This window comes from Aptenodytes patagonicus, chromosome 16 (genome assembly GCF_965638725.1).
Source record: "Aptenodytes patagonicus chromosome 16, bAptPat1.pri.cur, whole genome shotgun sequence".
NCBI classification, from domain to species: Eukaryota; Metazoa; Chordata; class Aves; order Sphenisciformes; family Spheniscidae; genus Aptenodytes; species Aptenodytes patagonicus.
In genome coordinates this window covers 14277207-14297089 of record NC_134964.1, presented here as the reverse complement: position 1 = coordinate 14297089, position 19883 = coordinate 14277207, and the positions used below count along the sequence as shown (strand labels likewise).

General features: G+C 47.4%; 1 protein-coding gene across 2 annotated transcripts in view; it reads right to left on the bottom strand.

The window, feature by feature from the left end:
- Window positions 1–19883, bottom strand: part of GAS7 (growth arrest specific 7) — a 110164-nt gene that overhangs the window by 36023 nt on the left and 54258 nt on the right. For both annotated transcript variants that reach the window (XM_076354049.1, XM_076354050.1), the window contains exons 3-5: window positions 9821–9892; window positions 8426–8511; window positions 5223–5276 (exon numbers count right to left, since the gene is read on the bottom strand). In XM_076354049.1, coding sequence (XP_076210164.1) covers window positions 5223–5276; window positions 8426–8511; window positions 9821–9892 — 212 coding nt within the window. The remainder of the gene's footprint in view (window positions 1–5222; window positions 5277–8425; window positions 8512–9820; window positions 9893–19883) is intronic.

Sequence of the window (19883 nt, the reverse complement as noted above, 5' to 3'; positions counted from 1 at the left end):
TACTTAATTGTTTAGAAACGATGCTGAATTGTCTGGAAAAAGTCATGAGGGCATTTGGGTCTAGTATCATGTTCAAAAGGAAATTCTGGTGTCAGAATTAAAAAAATAAAATGCAGAAGCTTTTGAAATCTTAAAAAAAAAAAAAGGATTATTTGTGTGGTAAACAGAACTTAACAGAACTTACAGTTTTCTACACAAAGTCCTGGAGGGGCCATGAAAATTTTCAAAACTCCAGAATTATTACTAAAAATTACATATGACTGCGTAGGAAATCCTGTGACTCTTTCTTTCCTTTCATCACCACAGATTTCTTATACTTAAACAAAGGCTCTTGGATCTGTATTTCTGAACATTTCTAAAACCTCTCAGGGTCTCCCAGCAGGGAGAGAAACACCGGGCTGGCACTGAGCAGGACATGGCTGCACGCCAGCAGTGGAGTGACCACATCTCGCTCCCCCCACAATCCTCCCTCTGAAATGCTCCTTTTCTTGTTTCTAAAATCAAAGACAAATGAAAAAAAGCACTTTGGTTTCACCAGCTTAGTCCCACTGATGAGCTTTTTGACTGATGCTAAAGACAGCCAAAGCATCTCATGATAACGTCCTGATGTTTAACAGCATTAAAGAGCTCTATCAGTCCCACAGACAGTGATGTCCCCTCCCTGCGCAAGGGACCACTGCTCTCACTAATCGCATCCCTGACAGCCGGTCAGGCTACGTGCAAGGTCCAAATTCAAACAACAGGATAGACCATCGCAGTGCTAATCTCTTTCAACAACGCTGACTAGCCAGCAAGGCCTGAACAAAAGCGTGCAGAAGCTGACTATCACAGCTGTAATTGCCAGTAAGAAACAAAACAAACACATAGCTAACGATGGAGTCACAGAACTTTAAGAGAAAACAAGGCATTGTGACCCGCATTACATTCGCACAGGCTCCACTGGGACAGCCGAGGTAATAAACAGCCTCACCATGATATTAAGTCCTCATCCAGCCTCTTCACAAATAAAAATAATGGCTGTTGTCAGCTTGCAACAAAGCAAAATTAATGACAAGACACCAGCAAGGCATACTCCAAGTATAAGCTAAGCAGCCTGTCCTTCCAGCTGCCACTGGACACGAGTGGCACCATAAAACCTGTGTGAGAAAGCCACTGGATCGCTGAGGCTAGAAGAAGGTACACGGTCAGAGAAGACATGCTGTGAAAAACAAGGTGACAACAAAGCTCAGTGGGGGGGGGAGAAGAAAACCAGACAAGCAACACGAATTGATGCATTTCTCTTGATAAGCCTGCTGTGTAGCAAACTCAATAAATAGATTAAAATACTTTTGCCTGTATACTGATCATGAGCAAAAGCAATTATACTCTTAGCAGCTAAATATTGCAGCTCATATTTCACATGAGTACATCGGCAGTGATGGCAAAATGAGCTGTTTACGTTGCAGGTGACTCTTGGTTATGTCTGAGATGCAAAAGGGTGATGAAAAAAAGTCACAGGGAGACAGGTGAGCACACAGGATTTGCACAAGAGCAGCGTGCACAGGAGCAAGAAACTTTGTTGGGTTGGGCATGCACATTCATTTCATGGATTTCAAAGTCCTCTGGAGGCTTTGAAGTTGCTACCAGCACTCACCAGTAAATGAGACATTGCCAAGCAACATGAATAAAACAAGAATAATTTGATCAAGGCTTAGATAATCAACTACATGTTTATTACATAAGACACTGTATAAATAAATGAGCAGACAGTGGGTGAGCTTACTGTGTCGTGCTAGAGTGACTAAAGCGGGGCAACATTCTTGCTCATTTCTTCAACTTAAAAATGCAGATTATTTTTCCTGATTTCTGCACATTCACAGCACCTTAAACACAGCACACCTGTGCCAGATTGCCTAACTTCAGTACCTGCTTTACAGTTTCAGCTGAGACCCGAAAAGTACAACGGCGGACTCCCCTAGATGTAATGAGATCACCTGCCAAATGGGACCCTTTGGACAAAACAGCTGAATGCAAAGGCTGGAGGAGATCTCGGAAGAGCTTGGGCACAGTCAAAGGCTCGGGCAGTTTTAACTCTACGCAGACAGGGAAGCCCAGGAATACCCAGACTGTGTCCCGGTAGCTTCAACATCATGAGTTTGCGTGTGGTTTTAGCGCTGGCAGGGTGATGCTGCAGCTACGGTACAATGGAAGAGGAGAGCAGACAACTGAAGTCCTGATCGTTAACAAAGTCAATTGATACTCTTCCTATTTCAAAGGGAAGATTCTGCCAAAAGTGTTTAGGAGCCCTCTTTACTTGGTCTATCTGTAGAAAGGTTCAGAGATGATTAGGTCAGAGCCTGTCAAAGCAGGGGATTTCTGACAGTTTCTGCCATACAGTCAGCCCCAGGGCAGAAGGGAGAACGGTGCTGAACGTGCAGCCTCATGCTGTGTTCATCACACTGTCTCAGACGCAGAGCACAGCAGCAGAAGATACCAAGTTATTGCATGTAGGCTGCCCCTCTTCCCATCTGCAGCACATGTGCATTTATGTGTCCCAACATACGCAATACAAATGCCAGCATTTTCCAAGTCATGCCATATCTTGACAAGGCACTAGAGCATTCTCCAGAAAGAAACCCACACTCAGAAATACCATATCATCAGATAGGTTTCTTGCTCTTCAAGTGAGACATAGCTCTGTCCCTGAGTCGATATCCCCCTGTACCTTCTCCATTTAACTCTCCCTCACCTATGGTAAAGGAGCTCCAGCTTCCACAGGTAACTCACAGCCAGAGAGACAGCTCTTCAGGAATCAGAGAGCAAACCATCCAGCTTAAAACTAATGAGTGCACCTTGAAACTCACTGCAAAATCAACGCAGACCACAGACCTGCACTGCTGCTTCCTAAGTGAGCATCAATAATTTGTGCAAGCAGCCATTTCGTAACAGCCTCTGATATAACCCAGCTGGGGTTTCCCTTCCAAAGGAAACAGACAACACAGTGTTGGTAACATTCATTTACCAAAGAGAAAACACCATATTCCTCTTCTTCTTGGGTGCATATAGATGAGAAATACCCCAGCTCCCACCTGCCTTCAGGATTTCCAGAAGCCGTGCTCCTAAATGGCTGTTTGAATGTAGAGGAGGCAGATGCATTCCTAGGAAGATGGGAACGAACTCCCACTCTTCTGCTGAAAGTGGTGAAACAGAGACAGCTAGGCTGCAGCCACTGCTCAGGTTGGACATCACCTGATGCCCGCAGTTTGCGTATCACAGGATTTCAGTTTGGGGGGAGGTTTGCTGGACTGAGAGCCCCGAAGTTAATCACAAAATTCCCCTCTGCAAGAAGAGGTTGTGCCTGAGCACTGCAACAGACCAAGAAAAAACATTTGACAGCAAGCTAAGGACATGCCCTGCAGCTCTGTTAACCAGAACATCCCAACGTCAGCTTGAGTGGTGCTGAACAAATATAACCTCCTAGGAGCCAGGGCAAGAATTTACACTGCTTTACAGTTTACACTCTGTATGAGAATGCTGTTTTTCACAATGCTTCCTTGATGCAGGCAATGGCTTGGAGCAAACAGCTGTTAAAATTAGCTTGTTTTTGTCTGTCTGATGCATTGTACTTGAAAGCTTTGGACTTCTGCTGGAGAAACGCAAACCCAGTGACCCTGACATAACACACAACACTTTCTTGCTTTGCAGATGCTACTAGATGGCACATGGGCCAGCAAATATGACAGTGAAAACCACCCTTAGTGAACAGCCTGAGTCCTCACTCCTGTAAGCAGCGAGTATTTCAGAAACACAAATGGTCTTGCTCTTGTGCTGCGCCCTGCAACCCACTGCAACCCACCCCAGGACCATGTCTAGTCCCTCTGGACACGATGTTCAGCCCATGCTTTGCTCCTGCCCCTCTGACCTGGGTGGACAGGGGACTGCACCGGTGGCTCAGACACGTTTCCAGCCCCAGCCACCGCGGCCCTGGAGGCCCTGCAGCCAGTTCCCCAGGACATTTGCAAATCTGCACAAACCAACAGATTTATACTTACTTCATGACATACCACTCTCTCAATACACTAATTAACAGTAACAACACATTTTTCATTTGTAACAACCGATTTTGATAACCAGGTAAACTGTTGAAGGTATTCCCCCCCCCCCGAGAAAACTGTACTTACGCGGCAATGACTGACCTGCGCTGCAGTCAGAGACACCTGTACGTGCTCCTTTCAAGCCCTCATCCCTGTCACCAGAAACCCAGAGAATTGTGCCCACTGACAGATAAATCAACAGGCTGTGTGTGATAATGTAGACAACAACCTCCTCCTCATAGTAACAGTTAACAATGATGTATAATGTTAAATTATTTCTTTTGTTCTCGTGGACAATGTGTACCCTGACAATGCTTGCAACTGTAAGCATGTTTATTGCCTTTCCTTTATCACTGCAATTCATTTATCTGCTCATTTATCTTCTTTATTATTTCCTTTTAAAGAAACCTTTCTATTCCCAGCCACTTTCATTAATATGTTTTGACTTCCTTCCTGTTTTTAAACATCTGTCCAGAAGTGCAAACTGTGTTCCAGATGAGGTCACCAGGCATACAAAAGATGTTATTGTCTGTAAACATGATACTGAGAACATCTTAATTGAGTCAGCTATATTTACTTACTAATATTAAAAGCAAATGCAAGATTAACTTCATACTGAAACCTAAAATCTTTGCCTACGCTTCCCATCAGAAATCTTCACTTGGACACTCTGGCACAGAAAAATACCTTCTGACACCTCTTTGAGAAAAAAATAAAGATTCTGCCCTGGCAGGGCAATGACCCAGCTCCTCAGTTTGTATTTCTCTAACCTTTCAGTGCTTCTCCAAATACAGAGGCTGTTGGGGGGGTGGTTACCAGATGAGGAAGTTTTTTCAGGACACCTGGTTCACAGCCAGCATCTCTGGAGCACGCGTGTTCCCCTTCCTCGGTCCGTCCTTACCTCCTGCTCATCCCAGAACCACCAGAATCAAAGGGAAAATGATACTGGAACTCTGCTCAGGACGGAGATCCCAAAGCCTCCCTGGGCCCCTGACTTACCAGCGTTTAAACACCAAAATTACTCATGGTGGAGGCTCTGCCCGCCCGCCTCTCCCAGCCCTACTGGCCGGGCGCCCGACGGTGCCCAGCACGGAGCCCCCGCCGCCCCCCGCCGCGCTCCCCCGCCGCGCCCGGCCCCGCCGGACTCACCGTCAGGCTGCTCTCCTTGCTCTGCCGCCGCGGCGCCGCCGGGGACCCCGGGGTCTGTGGAGACAAGCGGGGCGCATCGTCACGGCCGCTCTCGGAGCCCAGCATGGCGGGCGCGGGGCGGGCGCTAAGCGGACCCCATGGCCCGGCGGCCCGGCTCGGCTCGGCCCGGCGCGGCTCGGCCCGGCTCGGCTCGGCTCGGCGCGGCCCGGCTCAGCGCGGCTCGGGGGGAGCTGGAGGCGGCGCCGCCGTCCGGCAGGGCCGCCTCCCCTCGCCGCCGCCAGCCCGCGCGGCCAATGCCGGGCCGGGCCGGACCGGGCGGCGGAGCCCGCTCCCAGCCGGGCGAGGCGGGCCGCCCGCCCCACCGCCTGCCGGCCGAGCCCCTCGGGGCGGCACCGGCCCGGCGCTCCGCCTCTCGCCTCCGCCGCGCTGGGCTGAGGGGGGGGTGGCCGGGGCCGAGCCGCGTTGCCGGGGAGGTGCGGGCGCGCACCGGCCCCGGTGCGGTCCTGCCCCCGCCGCCCGCGGGCTGCCGGCTCGGAGGCAGCGGGAGCCGATCCGCAGCGTGCGAGTCCGCTCCCGGCAGCAGTCGCTGGGCTGTGCCGCGGACTCCAGCCCGGTGTCCCCCTGCCCTGGCACCGCGTCCACAGGGCCCCCTGCCCTGACTCCCGCCCGCGGAGACGAGCCGGGCCGGGCGCCTGGGGTGGGGGGAGCATACTCCGGCCGGGCAGTGTTCGTGCAGCGCCCCAGCACGGCGCGCTCCCTTCGGGCTACCGCCCGAAATTCGACGTCCGGCTGAAGTCACATCAGCAGCAACGTGCCCGGGGCCGAAGACGTGCGGTTTCACACGGGCCCGCTGCTGGCCTGCGGGATGCCGGCCGGCCGGGCTGCGCTGCTGCTCCCTTTGTGGCAGTTGTGACAACCTGAACGGGCAGCATTCAGCTGCTCTCTAGGAAGCCGTAAACAAGGCCTGGCCCTGTGCCCAGCACAGTGCAGCTCCGTGTTGTTCTCAGTTGTGGCTTTTTCCCCCTTGACCTGTTTCCAAGAAATGTGGCTGAGCTTGCCTGAGGGATCTTGCCAGCGTTTGTTTGCATGATGGCTGCTACCCAGGTCTAAGAAAGCATCCTGGAGAATGCCTGGAAGCTGCTCTGCAGCAGGAGACAGCCTGTGCCAAGAACAGACAAGGAGGCAGTCAAGGCAAAGCAGCTTGGGATGGCCCAAGACAGGCAAGTAGGAGAGGGACTGGCCAAAGTGTATGGGAGTTTGAGGGTGTGGAGAACAGCTTCTTGCACCCAACAGTTTATGGTCAGAAGTTTTCCTTACTAAGGACTCTTCTGCAAAAGCAGCCACAGCTCCCAGGAAAAGCAGGCTCCCAAGCGGGCGTGGACACAAGCTGCTCTTAGAATTAATGGCACCAGCAGCTAGTTATAGATTCAAAACTAGTTAATAGGTTCAAAGCAGAAATGAAGACAGGACTTCAATTTGGAAAAACCTGTAATAAAGGAGCAATGGAAAGAAAGTATCATGGAGGCTGTTGAAGTGAATGAGAAAAGTCATGAAGGGGATTTTTGTCACTGATGGATGAGTCAGCTGAGCAAACCATTGCATGGCAATGGATTCCCCATGTATCTCAGATGTAAATTTGACCAAAAAGGTGGCTATAAACTTGAGTCAGACTCAGCACTGTAAAAATGGAAAGTGGCAAATGTTGTTACAAAGGAAGTTCTGGGGGAGTCGGTTAATCTGACTTGTGTACCAAGGCAACTGCAAAAACATTGTGAATCAGATACCTTGAGAAATGAGATTTGTTGCACAAGGATTAACATAGCTTTTTTTAAAGGAAGTCACAGCCTGCAAGTTTATTTGAGTTCTCTGAGGGACTCAAAGCAGACGTGTGGACAGGGGTGTCTGGTAATGCACTACATCAGTTTCTAAAATGCTTTTCACCTAGTTTAGGCACCCACATGCTCTGCCTCCAGCCTGTGCAAACAGCTCAGAGAAGCAGCAGCACAGGACAGTTAAGTGCAAGATGTTTGATGTGGATGTGGAAGGAAAGGGGAGTCCAAAGCACTGGACTGTACCGTGGGAGATGCTGTGAATCCACTGGTGGGCAAGCAAAACCAGAAATGCTGACTTAGCTGAAACAGCACATATAAGGGCAAGGCTGAAGGCCACTGCCTAGGAGGCAGTGGGCAAGAAAGTGGGTTGAGGCAAAGAGGGACAGTTGGCAGACAACACAAAATTTAGGCCAAGAAATAGAGAACATCAGAGGGACGCTGAGAGCAACAGGTAACCCTGGTCAGCATGGTAGCAGCACACAAATCAAACATGCATTTCACTGGGAGTATTTAAGTAGCTGCACTGCAGAAGAACCTACCAGTTAATACAGAAATGAAATAGAGAACTCGGGTCTGGTACCACCAGGGGAAAAACATCATTGGGCAGGGAAGCACAACCCATGGGAGTGCAACCCACCTGCTATTCAACTGTTGCTGTTTTGGGAGGGGGCAAAGAGTTTCATGGGAGGAGCTGGAAGAGGGCCCTGTGCTGCATCTGCAGACCTGCGGGGAAGACTCTCCCAGGGACATGAAGTGGTGCAAGAAAAAGTGCAGGGATATTTATTGAAAATTTGGACAAACAGGCAGGGGAGAACGGCTGTCCATGAGTCAGCATCTTAAACACTACCCTGGAGTGATGAGATGGGTGAGGCATGGGCTATGTAAAGCACAGAGGAGGGCCTGTAAAAGGACATGCAGGAATGGATGAAGTAATTGAGAAAAAAGCTTTGGACAAATTCTTTGTGAATACTGTCTTTGGGAGGGAAGGCTGGAGCTGCAAGAAAATACAATGAGATACAGACATGGGCAGATGTGCAAGTCTAGAGAGAGGATTGTGCTGGAGACAGGCCCAGGCTTCAGGCTGGAGAGGCAGGAAAATTTGTAAGGTTGTTAATAGTGACTGAAGTGGCCTGGTGGATTTTTCAGAAAGGAATGATACAACAAAAAAATCCAAAGTATCTTGGCATTTTGTACTGTTTTACCAGTTGGACACAAAGACTAACTATTCTAGATGCAACAAATCTGTCTGATCTGACAGTTTCTGAAAGAAAATGCCTCTTGATCTCCTGCTCTGGGCAGATTCCTAAACTACTTAATTGGAGACCCATTTATTCTTGGATACCACTGTTTGGCTTTTTCCCCAGAACTTACCTGGGGGTCCCCACTGGCTTTTCGGAGGCTCATATGACCAGAGTCGAGCTGGTGTACTGGCGTCCCAGAGATGTGGTAGCCATTCACTGTAAGAACAGATGGAGAGTTAGCAGGCTTGCTGCTGGTAGCAAATAAATAACTGCACATTTTAAAAACTAATCACATAAATGAATATACAGATATAAATCACGGTGCCTTTTTTGAGTCACCAGTGTTCACTGCCTCCAGCCTAAGAAACTACAGATGCTTTTCCCCATCCCATCAGGCTGGCAATGTGACGTGTTAGCTCCAACCCAGAAAGACCCCAGAACTGGACTCTACAGAAGCTCAGCCCATGGGCCCCTCCACCCTCAGGATCCTGCAGCAAGCTCTTATCAGGAGTTACGACCAGAGTTACTGAGCTGGAAAGAGCCAAGAAAAAGAGACCCCCGACTCAAAACAGTTCCCATAGTGCTGTTTGGTAAAATGATGTGCTTGAAAAAGTAGGGTATGTAAAAAGCACTGGTTTAATGGAGACGGGCTTTTCATGTCAAGAAAGTAAGCCTTGTAAGGTATTTATGGTTCATATATACAGCTGTAGGGTGCTTTATTTTTGGAATATACTGAGCAAAGAATAATGCTCAAAGTAGGGTTAAAACAAGATACACAACTACATCACAAACCCTTTGGTCACAACAAAATGCGCAATCTTCAAGCATAGTTCCCACTCAGCTCTGCTGATAGAGGGGCATCAGTTCAAAAAAATGCTACAAAAAACATCCTCTAGACTGCATTATTTACAGTCAATTGGCAGCAATGGCCTTTCCATTTAACACTTTTTATTCTAGTGTAATTTTTGCTTTGCTTTGTCTTCCTGCAGTACCCAAAGCTTTTCAGTACAGTTATGCAGCTGATTCTCTGTTACTTGATTCCCTGCAACTTCAAGTCAGGACAGAGGTTAAGTGGTCAACCCTGTAGCTACCACTTGCTAAAACACTTCATTGTGCACGTGCTCTGCATGGAAGAGCTGTAGCCAGCCCACATTCCTCTGCAGCTTTTTGCTCCCCCTGCCCCAGCAGAAAGCGGGACTGGGAAAGGCAGCCTGTCCTTCCCTCCCAGAGCTGGCAGCCCGGCTGGCTCGCTGGGCCACCATCTGCCTCCATGCTCCAAGGAAGGAGCCATCTCAGCTCTGAGCAGACACTTCAGACAACCGGCCAGAAGATGCATCAGTAGGGAAACAGCAGGCGAGAAGATGTATCAGAAGGGAAAGCCCCACCATGTTTACTCTGCTACATTCACATGACCGTGTACATTAAATACACATCCCATGTAATCGCAGCATTTTCCTTTGCTCTGCTGAGTGGTAGAGAAGCAGATTCACCCAATGCAGTGGTCAGGCACAGCCTCAAACAGTACCTGCAGAACTCTTCTGTGACACAGGGCTCTTTGGAGTCCCAGGCACACTGCTTGGCCGCTCCCAGGTTGTTTCTGTTGAAGGGAAACATCAGTGTAAGTGTGATGGAGGCCTTGCACACACATCAGAGTTACGTCTACTACACACGTACAAACGGGTCTGATCCTCAGTGTTCTCTGAACCAGGTTCTCACCCTGTGAGGAGGGTGCCTGCACCTCCCTGCACTCCCCATCTCCTCCCATCTCTTTCTGCTGTCGCTTCCCAGCCCCTGCTCCCTTGGCAGCCAGCTGGGATGGGTGGAAACAGAGCAGACTGGGAGCTGTGTCACTGGTTCTTCCAGTGCAGGTCTGCCCCAGGGCCATCCTCGAAAAGAAAGCAGGGATACAGCTGTACGCACAGATCACTGCCTGTAAGCTGTTGCCACGATCTGCGCAGACAGCATTTCCAGGTGTAGTTAAATCAAGCCCAGCGCAGGGTCCTACCCGCAGCCCACTCTGGCCATGGAGCTGCAGCACAGCCAGCTGTGGCCCTTACCCTGGAAACAGGGACCAAGCGGTGGCAGTGCCTTTGCCCCTGCTCTCCGCGTGAAAGGCAGCTGTGAATGACTCAAAGGTGTGGTTTTAGTGACATCTACACAGACCATAGAATTATTTTGCCTCAAAAAAACTATTTTCCTGGCAAATTTTGTTCTTTCCACTTAAGGCTAGTTGCCTAGTGGATGAGGGAAAGGCTGTGGCTGTGGTCTACCTGGACTTCAGCAAGGCCTTTGACACCGTCTCCCACAGCATTCTCCTAGAGAAGCTGGCGGCTCACGGCTTAGACAGGTGGACTCTGCGCTGGGTCAAAAACTGGCTGGACGGCCGGGCCCAGAGAGTTGTGGTGAATGGAGTTAGATCCAGTGGGCGTCCGGTCACGAGCGGTGTTCCCCAGGGCTCAGTACTGGGGCCGGTCTTGTTTAATATCTTTACTGATGATCTGGAGGAGGGGATCAAATGCACCCTCAGTCAGTTTGCAGACGACACCAAGTTGGGCGGGAGTGTTGATCTGCTCAAGGTTAGGAAGGCTCTGCAGAGGGACCTGGACAGGCTGGATCGATGGGCCGAGGCCAACTGTATGAGGTTCAACAAGGACAAGTGCCGGGTCCTGCACTTCGGCCACAACAACCCCATGCAGCGCTACAGGCTTGGGGAAGAGGGGCTGGAAAGCTGCCTGGCGGAAAAGGACCTGGGGGTGCTGGTTGACAGCCGGCTGAACATGAGCCGGCAGCGTGCCCAGGCGGCCAAGAAGGCCAATGGCATCCTGGCCTGTATCAGAAAGAGTGTGGCCAGCAGGAGTAGGGCAGTGATCGTGCCCCTGTACTCGGCCCTGGTGAGGCCGCACCTCGAACACTGTGTTCCGTTTTGGGCCCCTCACTACAAGAAGGACGTTGAGGTGCTGGAGCGTGTCCAGAGAAGGGCAACGAGGCTGGTGAGGGGTCTGGAGAACAGGTCTGATGAGGAGCGGCTGAGGGAACTGGGGTTGTTTAGCCTGGAGAAGAGGAGGCTGAGGGGAGACCTCATCGCTCTCTACAACTACCTGAAAGGAGGTTGTAGCGAGGTGGGTGTCGGTCTCTTCTCCCAAGTAACAAGCGATAGGACGAGAGGAAATGGCCTCAAGTTGCGCCAGGGGAGGTTTAGATTGGACGTGAGGAAAAATTTCTTTATTGAAAGAGTGGTTAAACATTGGAACAGGCTGCCCAGGGAAGTGGTTGAGTCACCATCCCTGGAAGTATTTAAAAGATGTGTAGATGAGGCGCTTAGGGACATGGTTTAGTGGGCATGGTGGTGTTGGGTTGACGGTTGGACTTGATGATCTTAGAGGTCTTTTCCAACCTTAATGATTCTATGATTCTATGATTCTAAGTCCTTTAGCAGCTGGGATATGCACATCTATGTCACACCAGTTTTTATACTCAGTAGACTGCTGCTGCTTTTCCCCTCTCAGTTTCCTCTTAGTTTAACCATTCTGCTCATTTTCTCAGCAAATGGAAAATTATTTTTAACCACATGCTAAATACAGAGGATTTAATTGCAAAACTCTGTAAAAGTTGCAAACAGCAGACCATGGAGTTAGAACAGCAACTTCTGCAGAAGTCTAGCTAGAAAGTCCAAGCCACCATGCCTTTTGAATAAACATATTGGTACCAAACCAAATAAATAATACTGACTGACTGCCGATATCAAATAAGAAAATAAGCAAGTTAGTGTAATCAAGTCAAAGGACTACTTTGGCCACTTCATTTGAAACTGTCATTCCCCAAATCCCAACCAACACCCATCTAAGCCTGCCAGAGCCTGAAATCCTGCATCTCTCTCAATATTCTGGATGAACATGGTCAAGTGGCAATGAGGCAGGAAAGGCTGAGAGAGCCCTTGGGTGTAACAGTTTAGGGGCTGGCAGTCAGCACTTCCATCAGGGCACATAAGGCCTCCTATCCTGGGTGAGTGCTTATCTGAGCAACAAACAGGATGCTAACATGCTTCAAGAACCACAAAAAGCCTATTGGGTAAAGAAGGGAGTACTGTTTTATCTGTCTTTATACATGCATTCACGCACATATATACACATACAGATGTCCTGAAGGGTTGTGTTAGGTTCCTTATTTCAGGAAAGGACTCAGGATTACGGATCCCAAATGGGGGAAGGTGCCATCCTTCACATCTGTGATGCCCAAATCCTTGAGACACACGTCCTGCTTCCTGCTTCCCCCTCTCTCCCCTTCTCACCAAGCCACAGCACGCTTTTGCTTGCAAAGAAAAATACTTTGAGCTTTTATTTTTCCTTGCAAGGAAAAATACTTTGAGCTTTTTTTTTCCTTGCAAGTGCAAAACCTGGTGCACTAGAAGCTTTGATGAATCATGGGGTAATATTTAAATTTTACTCAGCTTTTTGTGAATTGGGTAGTAAGTTAATAAATTCCATGCTAGGTCAATGAGAAAGAATTGGAATGTGTTTTAACTAAACTAAATCAAAAATCAAATGCTAAGAGTTGTCTTTTATGAGTCAGCTTGTCTTGGCTTAAAAGACACAAGTGCATGGTTAAATAAAGACAAATTCTAATTTACATTTATTGTAATGCAAAGGTAAACAATAGAATATGCTACCCACGTTTCTAGTAGACATTTTTTTTCTAATGTAAATTGTTGATTAATGAATAATGTAAGGGAGTTGACTTGAAGAGAAGTGTTTTAAAGAATGGCTTTTGGAGACCTGTGTGGCAGGGTTGTGATGACTCTTGCTATGCCCAAGCACAAACAGTGGTGTAACATGTTTTTCTCAGAACTGACTTTGACATTAGCAGTAAAAAACAGTTACCTTCATATTTGGCTTGGGTTTTTTTATGCAAACATATCTGTCTACAATATTTTTGCATTTTTGAGACCGTACAGAGGAATGTACCTAAAAACCTAACAAATATATTTGAAATGTAATTAATTGGTTAAAATTACCAGCTGCTTCTTGTAACTGGTCTCTACTTTGCCTGCTAGCTGCTGTGGAGCTGGTGTGAAGTACCTAATTCTTCCCCTCTGCCATACAGAAAGCCCTGATGCATAACTTGAGGGCAGAAATTTTATACATGAAAGAGCAGTGCCCAGTGGTTAGCATATTTGTGAATACAGTCCAAAACACTCAGTGTCTTGACAAGTTTTCTAAAATAAAGTGATTGTGGAGTTATGCACATTGAAAAATAAAACAAAAAAAATGCTATAAAAATGCATAAAATAGAAATAACATCTTTTATTGGATAGGAAATTAAAAGAACAAGAATGTTTTTAACCGCATTTATTTTGAGTGCTATTCTGCCAGTCCAAGCAGTGATAGGAACTAACCTCGATCAGGACTGCACTGCTGTAATGCCATCTACTGGAAGCAACTAAATTTACCAAGATAATACTGTAACATTACAATTTCTCTGTAGCTTAGTCATGATTAGAAGTGAATGGGGGGGGGTGGTGATTCCTTCCACAAATAGAAAAAACTAGAAAAGGCTTGTTGAGAGATAACACCCTGTTTGATATAGCCAAGACAGAGTCTCGTCTTGGAGTACCAAATGCAGCCTTTGATCCTGGTGCTCGGAAAATCGGAAGACTACTTGTAACCCTGTGGTAAAACAATGATCATTGCTATTAGGAACAGATTCAGTATTGGACAAGATTTTATATCCCACCCAATTTTCCAGAGAGGATGTTGGAGACAAACTAAAACCTCTCACTCTGTGAGACTGTAATTTAGCACTGGCAGACCAACACCGGTAAGTTCTGTCCCCCCTTATCAGCCACATGTTAATTATTCTATTTAGCCAGGGAGGGGAAGTCAGTAGTTTCCTTGTCACCCTCTGGACTGTGAAGGAGGTCTGTGAACAGAAAGAAGTCCTGCAGCCCTGGGAGATAACTGGAAATTAGTTACTAAACAGCAGGGCAGTAGAAAGCCACTTGTTCAAACTGAAATCACGTAGTGAGAGGAAAAATAGTTACAAGACCCAAGCGATACATGCCAACAGAACCAAAGAGGGTTTTCACAGATGTGGTTAAACATTTCCTCCCAAAGGAAAGCGGAAACCTGTGGTGTTTGGGGGAAGAAAGTTCACTTTGCATCTGTTTGGCAGAATGAGAAATTACATGATGTATCAGGCCTTCAGACAGCCACACACTCTGGGACCTCATGTTAGTCAAGAAACACAGCTTCTGAGGAGGTCCCGATGCAGACAATTTTTGTGATCAAAGTGTAGCAGCTGAAGAAGGAATTTTGTGTCCCTTCTCCATGAATCCAGTAGTGCTCTGTGGTCAAAGCAGCTGCTTTCCAGTCTGAACATACAACATCAGCCAAACATCAGGGCTTTTAGGTCTAGCATAATCCCTTCTGAGTGTGCTTATGTTGCTTTCAGGAATGGATTTAGTACCTCTGCATGGTGTAGTGCTATTTTAGGAGCTAAATGCTCCATAGTTTCATTGGCCAAACTACAAGAACAGGGCAGAGCAAGCCAGAGGACCTCTGGGCCTGCTTACTGTGCAGAAACTTTCCCTGGTCTTAAGGATCTGTAGCAGCTACAGTGTGTCACCCAACTGCTGGTGCTATCTCACATCTTTATAAATAGATTTGGGGTTTGTTTGGGTTTTAACAGCAATAAATCTGTAATGCTGAGCAGCTCCAAACCCAGTTTCTGCCCTGAATAATGTGAAGCTGTGTAGGCTGCACAGGTCACTCTGACACGGATGAAGAACAGCAACAGAACACGTCCCTCCTCAATGACACAAGAAGAAACCCTGCAAGCTTCTCCCGAACAACTGTTCCTGAAAACATGCAGAATTAGAAGTGATATTCACAGTAGGGTAGAACAGTCCCCACAGTCTTACCTCACCTTTTTTGGATTCACTTTGCTCTTGCCAATGGCATGTAGGAAGCACCTGTATGTGCAGTTTGCAAACCACCTAGCCTTCCTTTACTGCTCCACTGCGTCTCTGTAGGCTTTCAGTAAGGTTTGCTGCCTGTCCATGGCTCCCCAAAGTGCAAAGATTGGTTGGACCTGCGGGTCGAAGGGAGTGCAAACAAACAGCCCTGTTCTGGAAACAGGTTTCCTTTAACAGCGCAATACTGTACTCCCCAGTCCAAACCTCCAGGCTGCTTGAAGCCACCACACTCCAGCTGGCTTTGCTGGAAGCAAACCTCACCTCGCCAGCTGAAAACAAAGTGCTGTCAGTGCTCTCACTCCTTATCTCCTGTTTCTTACTAAGATCTTCCCCACATTTGTGATGAAAGGGTTTCATGGCACTTCATTTCTTGATACTGTGTGTGGGAGAAAACAGCCCAAAGGAAAGGCAAGGGGAGTGTGTGGGTTTGCACACGTGAGGAGGGGAAACCACTTGCAATGCCCTGAGACTGGAGTAAACCATTCAAAACTTCAGAAGCAGGAGTGGGTGAATGAGAGTACAATTAAAATATTTTCCTCCTGTTCCATAGAGGATGTGTAGCACAACGAGATTTTGTTTCACTGGCATGAGGAGGTCTCAGTTCACAGAACTGACTCCAGGCCAGGAAGAACCACCCTGGGTCTCCCCTCCTGACCTGCAGACCATAGTCTGAGGACTGTCCTGATTCAGCACAGCAGATCTTTCATCTTTGTTCTCCAACGTTTTGGTCCAGAGAACCCTGCAGTACTGAACCCAATATGGGTCACCTACAGCAACATCAGCTCAAAAGGCCCAAACAACCAGCCCATCCACGAGCCTCTGAATTGCAACATGGTCCTCTACATGGTGTCTTCTCATTGCATTGCAAGGTCACATTTCTCCATGGGCCTCCCAGGGCCCTGACCTTTACTTCCATCCTTATACCTAATGAAAAGAGACACGAAAAGCAGGCCGAAGTGAGAGATGCAAATCTCTCTGCACCTGCATGAAATATGACATTCAATCTCGCAAGTGCTGAAAGCAGAGCGCCAGGTAGTGCATGAACTAGTTCAGCAGGAGTTGCAGTGTCAGAACTGAAATCCAGCTCCATCCCACAGGCAGTTCAATAAAAAATTGACTGAGGCTGCCACAGAGCTTTCATCCTCAGTCCCAAAACAGCGCCATGGAGACAGGCACATCCAAGAGTTCTTGAAATCTTCTGTCCATGTGTTGAGGGTAGAGCTGCTTGTTGCTACTTCAACAGCATGGGAAAAGCTGCTGACAATAGTCCTTGATCTTTCAAAATGAGCACTGGGACCTGTACCATGCCCCTCCTTTTGCAAATGCCATGTGACAAAAGCATGCCCTTCATTGCAGGCTTAATAGTGATAATAATTCTATTTCCAGCACTTTCTGAGACACCCTTTGTTTTTCTAGGTTTTAGGCCACTTTACCAGGGCAGGTTTCTATACCACCCTTTAGCTAGGGCATCCTGCATCAGAGGGAAACTGTCACTAAAAAGTTTTATCTGTATGAGAAAAAACATGTAATAAAAATGCTTGACATCTCTTAGATGTCTCCACAGATGCCTATTTCAGCTGCAGTTCATAAGTTTAGTTGGAGTAAGTGTTGACCGTAGCTGGTGAGATATGAAAGAAAAACTTCAACCCACAGACTAAATCCTTCCAAGCTCCTTAACTGACTAAGAGAGATGGAAAAATATTAGGCAGAGGAAGTACTAGAGTAGGTCATGGTTATATTCCTTCCATCCACTGATCACTCACTTCAGGTCTAGCAAGTACTTCAGAAGAGGCTAGAATTGTCTGCAAGTGGTGAACTTCCTCGCTGCTTTCCAGCATCACAGTATGCGTTGTCTTCAAGGAGTGAGCCCCTTTAATGCATCTGGCTTTGTTGAGCCCCAGGCTGACACGCGCACCCTGGCTCCCAGATGTGCTGGGCAGGAGCTCCAGGAACATGCCAGTCTAGCCAAACTATTGGGTCATCTCTCTCAAAGAAATGGCATGCTTTCAGCTCACTTCGAGGTTGCTTTCTGACAAGCAAAGACAAAATAAGTCTTGTTTATTCTCTGAAAATAGAGTTCAAGATTTGGTAAAGGTTCGAGGTAAAGTTACAAAATGACCAACTGTTATTAATAGCCTTAGTGCCACCCTTAGCCAGATTCATTCCAGGCTGTGCTTGGGCTGCCAGGATAGATCTCGCGTGCATTTCCTCTGGAGAACTGGCCACTCTCTGTATTCACCCAGCTCCCTTCCCCACTCACAACAGCATCAGTGAAAATGCAAATATCACCATGTGATCGCAGGGTAGAAAATCCTCCTACTTAGTCTCTTGTCATCCTCCAACTACCCAGTGAAATGCAGCATTATTAAAATTGTTTTCATATTCTTGATTAAGGTCTAGCTTATGATGGTGCAGTAGGGAGGTTTCCTTTGCGCCTGGTGCTTCTTAATTTAATCCTTTTTATGTGCTTACAATGCTTAAAAATTATGTCTTAGGAAAGAATAGTTGAGCTTGTGACATGCTAATGTTACAGTGCTCTCAGCTCTGGCATTGCATAGAAGCTATGAGACATAAATGTAGCGAATGATGTATTTTAGGATGGAGAACCTCAAAACATGCAGAAGTCCCTTTGAGTTTCCGTGGGTATTCTCTGACCCAGTGAGTGTCCTAATGACAAAGGTGTCGCATACAAGATGACCACAACCACTGTTACCATCTCTTATCTGCCCATGTTGTGCCAGGCACTGTTCATGACAACTGCCTACGGACAAGGCACAAGGAGAACGAAGATTGATGGAGTTTCCAGCTATGGATTCCAATGGGGCTTAGACATATCAGTGCTTAGTGATGCTCAGACTGGGATGTCTTAGCAGATACTGGTTTGGTGCCCTGGGAAATCTACTTGCAAGACAAAGACAGCACCATGCTGGATGGAAAGAACCCAGCTGCTCACTAGCCACAGGATGTTTAAGGTCCCTAAGCACTAGGTTTGTGAGGGAAATGCAATGCGTTTACGGCACTGAGTTTTCAGCTATTGTTTGGGCACTGGCTAGAAAAGCACAATCTGCTGTTTCTGCTCTTCCTGGTGTCAGTAGGCAGGCTGCAGGTTGCAGTGGTTGCACAGCTGGATCAGAGACGTGCTTGGAGTTAGGAACTTCAGTGGAAGAAAGGTGAAGGGTAAATCAAGATAAGCAGGAAAGGGTACCCAGGAGGACAGAAACAGAAAAGCTGGCTGGTGGTACCAGGAGGATACTAAGCAATACATATTTTTTCAGGCAGATCAGGAAAATTTTCTTAAAACTCTGAAGTGCTGGACTTGAGTTTCCTTTCATGGAAACAACTGCTTGCAGCTATGCATTTCAGGACTGCTTGTACGTCCATGCCCCCAAACATGCTGTTGCAGGTGGCATTTTACTAACGATGTTTGTGATGATGAGAATATATGGACCTTAATTAGGATCAAGATAACATGAAAGTGGAATTCCTGCTTTCCAGGAGACAGAAAGCTGTTTAGTAAATGGGAAGGACATAACACCACAGACAAGAAAAACCTGGAAATAAGGACACACCATGTAAGGCTGACCTCAGCTGAGAATGCAAGATGGCAGCAAGCCACACGCACACTTGTGTCATAAGTATGTAAGTCATCTTTAATGTGATGGACAAGGTAGCTGGAGCACTATTGTTTGACTAATGCAAGAGGTATTACAGCTGCAGCACATCAGAGAATTTCTTCAGCATAATCAAATATTTTCCTGCTGAATCTAACACCCACGCACAGTTGTAAACCACTCCCAAAGACACTGAGCAACCGTATGGTTAACCACATAGTAGCTGTGCATTCTGGGCACATGGTACTTTCGAACTCGGCATGGCAGTGTGATCCTAGGGCTCCCCTTTCAGAAAACACACCAAGGCCGCCCCTGCCGAGCAGCCTGGAAACTTTTCCACATTCTCTTACAGTCCAGGTTATGTGCAGTATCATCTGCTCTGCTGGCACCATTCTGTCAATGGCTTACAACAGTCTCACATCTGAAAAGAGGATTAACGGGATGTCAAAGCAGAGGAGATTGTTCACACCAGTTTTCGTAAAGATGGATAAGTATTGTCCATGCACAGAAGATGTTTTAAGAGGCTATGTGAAGCACACAATTCTTTACACCTTTCAGAGACTAGATAGCATCTTCACCCTCCCACCCTGACTGCTTCTCACCTTCTCTGCCCCTTCATTTACCCATCCTACCCTATGTCTTTACATCCTTCTGCATCACTTGTGCCCTGATTCAGGTCTCCTCTCATTTGCAATCACAACACAGAACTACAATTATTATTGATAAGAAAATGTCATAGTAGGGAATTACTTCAGAAATATACATTTGTTTCAGATGGTGCCAGTGTAGTCCTGGGAAAGGGGAGAGGCTCAGCCCTAGTAAGCTGCATGAAGTTGCCAGCAGTCCTGACACTGGCTGAACCGATTATGAAGCATTGTAAAGAAATGCAGGCAGGGGAGAGCAGTGCTCTTTTCCCTGCTTTGGGCTCTGAAAATGCCAGCTAGAAGCCTGCTGCCAACCCTCCAAAACAGCAGCAAGTAAATAAACATAGTTATTTCACAGGGACT